At 41.3% G+C, this 12,307-nt stretch overlaps 1 protein-coding gene across 6 annotated transcripts in view; it reads right to left on the bottom strand.

Annotated features, from left to right (window-relative positions):
- Positions 1–9,742, bottom strand: part of LOC120743879 (TOX high mobility group box family member 2-like) — an 81,826-nt gene extending 72,084 nt beyond the window's left edge. For 4 of the 6 annotated variants that reach the window (XM_040047850.1, XM_040047851.1, XM_040047852.1 and 1 more), the window contains exon 1: positions 9,077–9,742. In XM_040047850.1, the coding sequence (XP_039903784.1) occupies positions 9,077–9,181 (105 nt within the window). In that variant the 5' untranslated portion in view covers positions 9,182–9,742. The remainder of the gene's footprint in view (positions 1–9,076) is intronic. The other 2 variants (XM_040047855.1, XM_040047854.1) reach the window with 2 other exon arrangements.
- Between the last annotated feature and the right edge of the window lie 2,565 nt (positions 9,743–12,307).

Genomic DNA, 12,307 nt, shown 5'->3' with positions numbered 1-12,307 from the left:
GTACTGTGACTTATTTGGGGGTGATTATACTGTCATTTCTACTCACAGCGAAAAGATTTGACGAGTTTTTAGCACACTTTCTTTAGTCACTCATTGAGCGCATACTGTAGGATGAGGTTTTGCGAAGTGTCTGAGATACAGAGGCGATAAATGCATTTAGTTTCTATACAGAGGGTTTTATTTTGTTACTTTCATGTATTCTTAAATGTAATGGGGATTTTGAGCTCAAACCACAAGGCGTGAAAAAAAATATTGCAGGGGAAACACTGTATGAATTCATCTCAGAGTTTATAGTTTAAAGCTGCAGTTCTTCCTGTCTTTACCCCTGTACGGTTTCTTGAGTGTACGGTGGGGGCAGTAGATGCTTTTGATCTATACCAATAACAGAATCCGCGACTTTCTACCTGAAATATGTACAGCGTTTAATGACGGCTCTGTCAAGCTCTGTGTAAGACCAGCAATTATTTAACTGTGCGCATATCAAAACACTGTTTCAGTTCTAGAAATGGCAATAGATCTAGATAGTGGGGGGAAAACACTTCTGAGTTTTTAACAATGAGAAAACTGGGGACAACACGTGAAAAGAAATTTGTGGGATTTTTTTCCAACAAGCCACCGTGTCCGTTGAGAATTTCCTTGGTGTGCGTCTCTGTGTTCAAGGGATGTTGCATGAATGAGCATTCTGCATTTAGGATTCAAAAGAAAACAGCAGCTCCTGTCTGCATGAAAACCAGGGCTACGGTGCTCTGTATCAAGTGCCATTGTTTTGGTAATAGTAAACCTGGGGCACTTGCCAGGAGGCATTAGTCATTCATCTAACAAGTTCCACAAAGCAAACCACAAAGTGCTCTACTGTTGACTTCCTCCTATTGAATTCTAAGCACATAAGCACATTTTCAAGTCTCTTACAGCAAGGTAACTTTCGGATGACTAGCTACCTGAAATATGGCTGTTATGTTTGCTTATTTGTGCATTTCCTTGACAAGACGGCAGCTCTTATGGAAGCATGTAGGATTTTAGGAGCGTGAGGGAGAGAATGAAGGGAGAGAATGAAGGGAGAGAAGCAGCGAGGTGCCGGGTGAAAGGCGGATAGGAGGGGATTAGGGCGGAGTGCAATTATTCAGCAGGCCAGGCATACGACATGATCTCTAATTACCCACAAAGCAATGTGTAACCCAAGCCACAGATTAGGCTGCATTATCAGGCTTAATAAAACATGACCATCTCTCAGTTTCACTTGCTTTTCCTGCCCCGCTGCCACAAACACTTGTTTCTCGTTGTGACACTCGCTTTGCAAAGTTTGTAACCACACTGCACTTGTTGCTTTTTAAGTGCAGCAACAAATATATTAAAGTGCAAAAGCCCAACCAAGGCACGTGATATCTCAGGGTTTAAAAAAAGAAATCAATTAGAGCTAAAAGGTCCTTGACCCAAAGAAAAACACTTATTTATTGTGTTAGATGCAAGACACTAAAATACAATACTCACAAAATTACAAAACAAAATAATGAAGGAAGGCATTTCATTAAGAAAAGCATAGGGCAAAGAGGTTTTTATTAACATTTAGGTTGACCCACAATTTAAATCATCAAATTCCCCATCATTAGTGTAAAACTATTACACCATCCCTTGTAGGCCTTTAAACTTGGTTTTCAATACGTGAACTGGCTTTTTCGTTTTAACTTTAAAGGAAGTAGCTTTATGAGTTAAAAAAAAATTATATACTCTTAGGCATCAAACTACCCAAGAATATATAAAGTGGTTAAAATTAGCGCACCCTCTGAGCCAACAACACTTAAATCCCTTTCCCAGCTGCCATAGACGGCGAGGCGGGGTTCACCCTGTATGGGTCACCAGTCTATCACACGGCTAGCACACTCACATTTACACCAGCATGCATGTCTCTGGACTGCGGGAGGAAGCCGAAACACCTGGAGAGAACTCGTGCACGTACAGAGAGCATATGCAAACTTGAAACAGAAAGACCACAGCAGGACAGTGTATTCAAACCCAGCACCTTCATGCTGTGAGGCCACAGTGCTTACCACTGCGCCACTGTGCTGACCCTGCTTGTATTTCACTAGTAATGATCTGATAATAAGATAAGATAACATTGACTGGCTAGCATTCAGTGCAAAATGAGGTTAAGTTTATGTAGTTTAAGTACAAGGTACACTACCCCTGCTACTTTTGGGCAAAATGTTGAATTCTTTACTTGCATGTGAAAAACCCTGACTACATGTTCCACCAGCAATGTACATAAAAGCATGCAGGCATATGCATACACATATTCTTGCTTGGTTCACGTGGGTTGTGCCAGTAAGTGCTGCTTTAGGCTATGGTTTTTCACTACTGTCTACTGTGTTATTAACAATTCTATAAAAAGATCCGCTCAAGTTTCCCTTTCCTGTGTGTTAACAAGTTTGCTGAGCTGCTATGAGGTTGCTGAAGCCTAGCAAACATGCAGACAGTCCCCAATAGCAGCAACACCACTGACCATATGTCATAATTTCCAAAATCCTACTTTTCTATCCTCTGTTTGTTTTTCTTAGCGACATCACTCATCAGCATGGCTCACGGCCAGCATGAGACTAAATAGGTCGACAACACAAAGACAGGGCCTCTTTCTTTAGCCTTCCCTCCCTTTTCACAATCCACAAGCTTCCTCTGATCTGCCTACCCTCTTATTTCTTAAACGTCTATCTCTAGCCATTTCTTTTTCCATCACTCTATAGCAACTTTTCCCTTTTTCTCTATTTTAGGAAAATCCCATCCCATTACCTAAACGAAAAGCGCTGGAAAAAAAGCCACTAAAAAACTATTACCTCTGTACTTTCTGTTGTGCTTCGTTTTCTGTCCATTGTAAACGATCGTGGAGCTCATCATTAGCTCTTGAAGAGGAAGAATGAGCCACAGTTTGATTACCTCGGTGGCTCTATGGTCTGCTTACTGAATTGGACGCAGACGATTACAGCCTTGCACAGGCAATTATATCTGCCTGCTAAATATGTCACACATAATAAACACATGCTTCTGACAGACAAGGGACAAGAAGAAGTAGTCACAGTCGGGGGGAAAAGAGGAAAGAAAGTAAAGACATGATCACATGGGTTTATCAACCCGGTCTTCCTCAAGTGGAAACCTCTAACAGTCCAAATGACTGCATGCCAGTGAATTCAGGAAAGACAACAGTCGCTCAAATTATGCAAGCCAAAGATCTGCTAGTGAATGGCAACCCTGGAAGAACAAACATTCTTACAGATTATTTTTCCTCCCATGAGTGAGATAAATCCACACAGATGAGCCCCGCATTGAGGTCGAAATATCTCAAAATTCAAGCTTTACTTTAGAGAGTTTCTGATCATTTCAGTCTGCATGTACAATAATCTGAGGTAATCTGAGTTTGGACACTCTCCCTTCAGACCACAATAAGATCATGGTACTGACGCCAGGCTGGTAATATTTGTAAAGAATACTGAGTCAAAACAAGGGAGGGAAAGAGCCTTAAACCCCTGGCAAGGCACTTATATCATGGCCTATGGTGTTTGCACAGGACATACCTCAGGAAGCTGAGACAACTGAGAGTGTTTGTCCAGCTTTCAGCCTCCTCCATGCATACATAGGCAGAGCACATACAGCACAGTACATACATAAATCACATAATGTACATTTTGTTTATATGACCGTACATATTAACAGTAAATGTATCCAAGACTGTAGATCTGTACATTAGATACACACAGTAAATATGTAGAGTATTTACATATGCACTTACATGCAATGATTAAGTAAATACACACGAGCTTTAAATTGTGGTTAATCAAGCTATTAATTCATTATTTCAGCCAATTACGTCTTGGCGAGAACACGGGGAACAACAAAGATTTAACTGTCTTGCCCCAAAACACAAAGATATAAAGACAGGAGGAGCGGGAAATTGAACTGCCAACCCTGTGATTAGTGAGAGACCCACGCCACAGTCAGCCAAAGTCAAAAAGCAACATTTACACAACGTCACATTTACAGTGACGTAAAAGAAGGAAGACAAGTCCTTTTTCACACAACCAGAGAACAGAGGGATTGTTTTCTGGATGCACGACTTAACTGATTAAATACGTAAGTCTTTAATCATTTCAAGGGACATTTTTGCACTCCTTTACATTTTTTTCAGTGTAGCTTTTCCAGCTGAAACAGCTGCAAGTTTATTAAATATAAACCCACAATGAACTCTGTCACCAATACAGATAGACAAATAGAGCACTCCCCCACCCTACGCATCTTCTAAATGTGTTTTCAGCCATTAACAAACATAATCAACATTTAACTAAACACCCAGGGGCCTACTCTGCAGCAGGTGCTGGCTCTGTTTCTTTTTCTTTCTCCTTCTTCTGCCATAAGAATAAGAATAAGAATGCCATCGCATTGCCCCATGGGAAGGCCCGGGCAGACAAATGTAAGCACACTGCAGCGGGGCGGCTGGTCTTAATTATTGTAACAGACGCTGAGGGGGATGCACTGGTGCCCACCAACGAGAAAGTAGCTTAGTGCTGCCATTGCCAATAATTAGCACAGGGAACCCCCCCACCCCCACCCTCACCACTCACACAATCATACTGTGACACTCATAACCTAGATCAAACACAACGACTACATTTTAAGGGCCAAACCAAGAAACACGCGGCATTTTAAAGCCGTGTATCATCGTGTGTCTCATTTCCTTAATCTGTCAAAATCCATCCAAAACACAGCTGGCAAAAAAAGCAGAAAACAACCAATGCAGGCATCTTGCGTTTATTTGGGAAGAAGACTTGTCCAGCAAAGTCGCTTATGAAACAAAAAGATCATATGGCAAGAAATATCTGTGCCATACTCTGGGTCCTGTGACTCAGCCACTGTCAGAGCCAATTCCAGTTTTATTGAAATGATTTCAGATGGTTGGAATCCCTATTAAAACCTCCTCTGTGTGTCGGGGCAGGGAGAATATGATTTAGTAGCTGTTTTTGCTCTGCCCCTGTTCGCTGTGTGTCACCGGCCCTTACTGTGGTATGCATGGCCTTCCTCTGCACAGGGCTATGAAAGCAATTGTGATTGTGATTCTGTAGTCAGCAAAACGCTTGAATGGCCCCGAGTTAGCATGCACGGGCACACACACACACACACACACTCACAGTGTCCCCACACTGGGCCACTGATTACTTCAACCCATTTGACTCACGCTCATCCTTTGATTCTCCCTTTCTGCCTCTCTGTCACATACCACAGAGTTTATTACAACAGTGAAAACACTGCTCAACATGAGCAGGCACTACAGCCAGCATTACACGCATTGGCTAATTTGTCAGCCATCTTTAAGTACTTAAGTTATTAAAAATAGCCCCCAGTAGATTGAGGCAAAATGAACCGTAAATTCATGAACAGTGTTTATTCAAGAGCTTGTTTCAGTTGAGGATGATCAGTTGATGGAAGCTCGCTGACTATGTTAATGCAAAGTAATCAAACCTTTGCACAGCACAGACAAGGTAGTCCTATAATAAAAAATAAAACTGAGATAAGGCATTCAAATGGAGCGCATCATTCCCCAGCTTATCTGAGGCAGGGGAGACCACCAACTAACAAAGCCTGCTCTTCAGTTCTGCTCTATCTAACCAGATATCAGTTGTTGGGAGGATATATGAGCTGGGTGGGGCCTGAGTGTATAAACACAGGCCTTACTATCTCTGCACTCTATTGCTATATTGTAGGCAGCACCTCACTCCAGCTACAGCAGCAGCAGCGGCAGCAGAAGCAGCAGCAGTCAGCAATGTTTGATTAAGGTATTCAAATAAAGGAGCAGACACTGTGTTCCCATTTCACAGAGCAAACCAAAAGTGCTGGACAAACGAATAGCCGCAGTACAATTACAGTTGGACATGTTGTATACGACAAGATGTATCTGTTTACTTTCGGTGCTTACTACACTGCAAATTTGTGCACAGCATATATGAGTAATGTCTGTGCCGTGCAGTCTGTCAGGAAGCTGACAGCATTAAAAACACGGTACAGTTTCATATCACCATCAGAGCACAAAGCTTTTGTAATGGTATTATTTTGTGTGATTTCTCCCTGGCTGTGGGAGTTCACCCCAGTAATAACACAGACTCTCACAGTGAAATAAAGGGAGTATTGAAAGTACTGAGCTAGATATCTTCAAGGTTATTTATAGACCTTTGTGAATCACCTCAATCTGCACTTAAAGTACCTTCTCGGTGCATTTTTTTTGCTTTTATACCCTCTGTGTTTTTTCCACTGAACAATGGATCAGTAAACACAGCCTTACCACAAACTGATTTGGTTAGCAGATGATTCATGGTTTTTAATGGATAACTAAAGACAAACCACTGCTCCAAAACCTTGGAAAACTTTTCCTACCTGCAAAATGCGGACAACACCGCCAATTTAACAGAAGTGATTTATGCACTGTCATATTGGAAGATGTTACAGAAAGACTAAGAAACACCTGACCTAGAACATGCACCGAAACATGAATGAAACCAACGACGGCTCCAAATGAGCAACATCACAAAGGTCGAAAGCATGACAGGAGCACGTGTGCCCTGGAAGTCACAGAAAGTTGCTAATTACTCAAACTCAGCTTGTGTCCGCACACAGTATCCAAATTGAGTCAGCAGCAACAGCAGCACACAAAAAAAGAGGTTTGCAAATAAACAGCTAAAATACAAACACATGCTCATTTTATCCAATTAAACTCGTGCGTGACTCAGATTAACACCATTAATTTCACAGCGATAAAAGGAGAAATGTTTTCTCAGACTGTAAATTGCTTTTAAAAAAAAAGGGGGAAAAAAAGCAGCCATAGAAAAATAATGCTAAATCGCATCTGGTGTTTCTTTTTATTCAAATTATTTTGAATCTTTTCCAATAATAATAATCCCAACTGAATATATTTGAGCTAAACTGAAAGCCAACAAATCCACCAACAAATTCAACTACAAACCAAAATACCCGCGTGAATATGCAAAGTAAGCCCTTCAAAACAATTGACCTCAATGCTATGATTAGCCTTTTTTTTTGGCTCTGTGCGTAGCTTAAGAAAGAGACACGGGATGGGATTTGAAACTGGCCAACCAATTTTTGTCAGAGATGGTTAGCAGCAGGCAGATGTGATCTGTAGATAAAGTACCTACACAACAAATCTGATGTCTGTTTTATGCCGCAGTCGCTTTGACAAGTGCTTGAGGAAAGGAACTTGACCTTGTGCACTGTGTCAACAGGACACCAAATGATCCCTGCTGGGGCCTGCCTCATTTGCATTGCTAGTGAAGGTAGTTAGTGTTACACATGTGATGATAACAAATTATTCCTCCCCTGGTGGAAAGAAACCCAAGTAAAGGCAGTGAGGGGGATTTCAATAATTCAAATGAACACTTGTATTTTCAAGGGCCACCACACTTTATGTCTAAGTGACAATAGTTGGTTTCTCCTCTGCGAAAGCTCTTTATATCGTTTAATATCTCCTGGCTTTGTTTCCGAGATTCATGCAGTGCCTGGATATCAGCATATTCTTAGGATTATCCGCATGGTGGATGATCCCAATTCATTTGACCTACAAAAAAAGATAGCCTGTGCAGAGGAGACAGTTATATGGGCCCATTTTTGTGTCACAGGTGTATCGATAAAAGCTTTATATGGACCTTATTTGTGATCAAATGGGAGGCGCTTATAAAAACCAAGTCCAGTTTGCTTTATCTGTCTTTGACACTTGGGCGTTGTGTGATCAAACCTTAACAAAGATTACTGTTGTGCTTTTTTTGTTTATTTTTTGTATCTATGTATCTACACTTGATTACTGGAATGTCCCTGTTAGTTACAAAGATTTTCCATTGCCCACACAGTGAAAGTAAAACATCCCCAACTGTCTTTTGCATGATTTCCCTCATTGTCATACCTGAAAGCCGTGTTTTATTTGAGAAAGCCAAAGAGCTCCAAAGCACCGTTGCCTTATAAGAAGTATACAGCAGCAAGTCAGCATCCTGAGCCTGGTGATTTGTAATATTCCAAGCACGGTGAGTGAAAACAACAAACTCTTATTCAGTGATTGCAGATGACTGAGATGCTGTTAACACTAGCGGAAGCTGTAAATTAGGCAGTTTAAAAATTGTTTTGCTAGTACTTCCACGGGCCATATGTTCACTTTGCGGTACTTATTAGTACGTCACCTGTAATCTCTTCTTCCTTTGTGGTGTTTTTATCTCTCATGGCAGCTTTTCAGTTGAATACATTTGGAGTTCTAGTGTTTTTCCAGCTTCTGGATTTGTTTGTTTTTTTGTTTAGTCTTTTTTTTGTTGTTGTTTTTACACTGCTAAGTCTTTCTTTCATGGGCTGATTTATTTCTCTGCTTCGTAGTTTTGGAAAATGTCAAACAGCAAAATATTCATAATGTTGTTTTAAATGCCACCTGCTCCCTCACTCGGGTCAGTGCAGTTCACAAGGCTAAAGGCGCGGGTGTCAAAACTGAAGGAGAGAAGAGGGATACTTGTACAAGCCAGACTGTGGTTTCTCGTTGCAAAGTAATTAACGGTACATTACTGGCACGGATCCATTTAATCGCTGAACTCCCAGCGGAAAAACCATGTAAGCCATAAGAAATCATTGAGAGGGAAGATAATGTTGGATTCAGAGAGCAGAGCGGGGCAGTATGGATTCTATACAGTCCCTGGTATTCCACATCGGGTGGGACACTTAATGTTAGCTTTGCGCAAAATTCAACTGCAGTTTCACCGAGAAAACAACATAATAAACATGCTTGCAAAAGAAAAAAGAAAAGTTGTGCCGCACATAAAAGAAAACCACGAAAACAGAAAAGATTACAAGTTTAACTCTAAAGTAAGTAATATAAATTGTGACAGTCTTGCTCCGCACTAGATTAAAACCAGTGCACCCTGACCCAGGTGCGTTCGGAGCAAGTGGGCGCCTCTGTATAAAACGCCTCCAAAACACGCATTTTTATTGCGTGAACGTGCAGACAGACAGGTGAGACATCGTTTCAGTGCACGAGACTACACAAATAGTTATTTACCTTGTTCGTGTGATAATAGTCCAACGAGCTCAGGCAACTTGGATCAGTCGGTAGGGAGCATGAACCCACATTTGCCGGGGGCGCAGGATAAAATCTCACGTCCATCTCAGACTGTGCGAGACTGAAGGCATGAAATCACTTTCAGCGTCTTTGACGTACTATTGTCCTGGCAAACACAGCGCCAAAGCGGGAGAGACGAAAAGAAGTGAGGGAGTTTTACTCGGCGCACTCTTCCCTCCTATCCGTTCGCGGCCGAACTTCGGCACCAACTCTAAGTGATGCGCAGTCCTCCTCAGAGCCCCGCGCCGGGATGCGAAACACTCACTCACTCACTCAGTCACTCACTCAAAAGCGAGAGTACAAATTCACCGATAACACACGTGCTGGCAAAACAATGCAAACATCCAACTTAGATCCTGTCTTACTGGGTATTTCTAAAAGCTGAACAGCAGCCCGCAAACCTGCAGCCTGTCCTGTCCCGCCGCTCTCAGGACTCCATACAGGCTTTGTTATGGAGGTGCATATTCTTGCATTGGTTCCAGTACAGAAGTGGTTGGACTTCCCTCTGCCATGCGACCTCTGCCGATAATAAACGGGAAAGAGGAACGGAGGGAGAAGGGGGAGGGGAGATTGGTGGCTGCCTTGGCAACCGCTCTCCTTTCTGCAACTGCGCGCTTCTGATTAGCTGGAAATGTAGTAGTGTGCACGAACGTGCATTATAAAGCGCACTCTGCTTCCATCAGAGCTTCATAAAGGCTTCCATTTGGGTTATTGTGCCAAGGCGGATGGGAGGAGATTGCACAGTCTTTCTGTAGTTCGATCATGTTTTTTGTGTATTTTCATTTTTCATCTGCTTTAGACATTGTAAAGCTCCTTGAGCAACTTTATATATATATATATATATATATATATATATATATATATATATATATATATATATATATATATATATATATATACATATATATGCTGCGATCACTCCATTATAGCCTCCATTATAGCCTATATAAAGACCCATCACCCTCCAAAGCAGTACGAATGTACATGTATGCCCATCTTCTGATTTACTGTATTCGTTTTTTATTAAAGTTTTATACAGTTTTCGGTGTTGAAACAGGGATTAAAATGTTTATCTATGTAGGGTCTATATAGTGTTTTGCAAAAATATACCCAGAAACATTAAAAAGTAGACAACAATGCATTACAAAGATGCTGCCTTGTAGGTGTATAAGATATGGAGTGCTGAGAGTGGAATAAGTACAAGGAGGTTTAATCTTGTATTGCCACACAGTTGCAAATGTGTATGGAGACTAGCTAGGCTTGTGAGAGCTGTATCTGACAGCTCACTGAATGTGATGGATAGCACACCCTTGCCCTGTGATGTGCATGCACATTTGATGTTGAAATGGCCTATCCATGGGACCATTGTCTTTCAATCATGTCAAGGCAAAGTACAGAACAGAGCACATTTTCTGCTGCCTGGCGTTATTACTATGCCACAGTTTACAGCACAATCCATACACCGTGCCTGCACAGAAATGTTCTTCAGTCCTCTTGCTATGCTGTTCACTTTAAAGATACCTAATTTGATCTTTTTTGGGATGCATCTGCATTAAAACAGTGATAATCTGGACTCTTTATCAGTCTTTATAGTGCTGCAGACAGGCTTTCATTAGGTGAACCTGCATGTGAATAAGGGCGCATGTAACACAGAGGAAGGGTGTAATTGTTTTCACACAAACCGTGACAGCAGCATCTGCCCACTGCTGCAGTTCTTATGTTCCCAACCTTCTGAAATTCAAAAAGCCGGTCATTATTCCAGCAGGTCTATTATGCTGCAGTGCAACCTCTTTATTTAACAGTGAGGGCCCTACACTGGTAGGCACGTCCTGCCACGGCCCGGCACACAAAGGGTTAACCACATGGCTCTGTGCCATGGCTTCATGGGAATGGAATGTGGAGTGCTGTGTGTGCAGGGCTCCTTTCCCAGCATCCCTCACTGCCCAGGCGCATGCTAATGATCAGTATTATTGAAGCACAATTGATGGGCTAGCAACCAAACAAGAGAAACTAATTACTACTAAGGCTTTATTGTCCTTTAATTACCGAAGCTCTATGGCAATTAGTGCTGCACAAAGACACAGCCCTACTTTAATCTCAAATAAAATGTGATGCAGATGAAAAAATTTGGAAGATGAAAGGTAGATAAGATAATTTGGCTTTCGGTTCATTCTGCAGAAATGATGCCTGATTTGGGTAAAGCGTGGAACAACAAAAGAACTGCTGAGGACCGTGCTAATTTAAACTGAAAATCATCTCAAAACAGATTCAGCGTGTGATATTTCAGTGACCTTGGACAGCTAAATAGCCAAAAAATGTGGATGCTGAAAACCTGTTTCCAAGTTACTGTAGAAAATATTCAGGCAAGCCTCCAACACTTGAAGTCATTAAAATATGACTTACAAAGTTGCCGTTATGAAAAAGAACAGTGTCTTTGCAAAGTCACTCTTTAGCTGTGTTACACCTTTCTGAGCTACTTCTTTACTGAAAGAACTGTTCAGACCCAGCTTGGGCAGGGGAAAGTGAACCTGTGTAATATTTATAGTGGCTAGGACTCAATATGTAGCTATGCTCAATATCAGTTTATTCTCAAGGAGACTGTGACAAGATTTCAACTTGGGACAAGATAACTTCAAATTTGAAATTGTTCTCTTTGTTCTCACTTTGAGCAGTTGCTGAATACCCTCCCTCCCCCCTTCTGCATCAGACTTTTCACAGTTTCGAAAGTATCATATCCATTTTAAACATCTAAGCGGGTTCATGCATTGTTAAAGGAGTTTCAAAATTAGTGTAAAACATACAGTAAAGTGAAGCTACACGTGTCAGTGATAGCCTATACTAATTAAAACTAGAATTCATAAACAAAGTCACAGAGTCGAACAATATGCAATTTATCTGGAATTTGGCAATCTAGCTTCTCTGTCAACAATCATGCATACACAGCTGCTGATGAATTTCAGTTACAAAACTCTTAGCACACTGCAGAGTGCAACAAAATGTGGCAAAGAGGACAATAAATAGTTGCGATATGCACTAACAAGAAAATAATATATAAAGAAGCAGGCAGTATAGTAATTAGGTAGTAAGTCAGAGGTAAAGCTGGAATAAAAGGCACAAAAAAGTTATGGTAATGGTTATACAGTGTGTGTTTTTTCACCTCTTCAGCCTCAT

The sequence above is a fragment of the Simochromis diagramma genome, unplaced genomic scaffold (genome assembly GCF_900408965.1).
Source record: "Simochromis diagramma unplaced genomic scaffold, fSimDia1.1 OVJJ01000387.1, whole genome shotgun sequence".
Lineage (NCBI taxonomy): Eukaryota > Metazoa > Chordata > Actinopteri > Cichliformes > Cichlidae > Simochromis > Simochromis diagramma.
The sequence above is the reverse complement of the archived record's forward strand: the minus strand, read 5'-3'. Positions and strand labels throughout refer to the sequence as shown.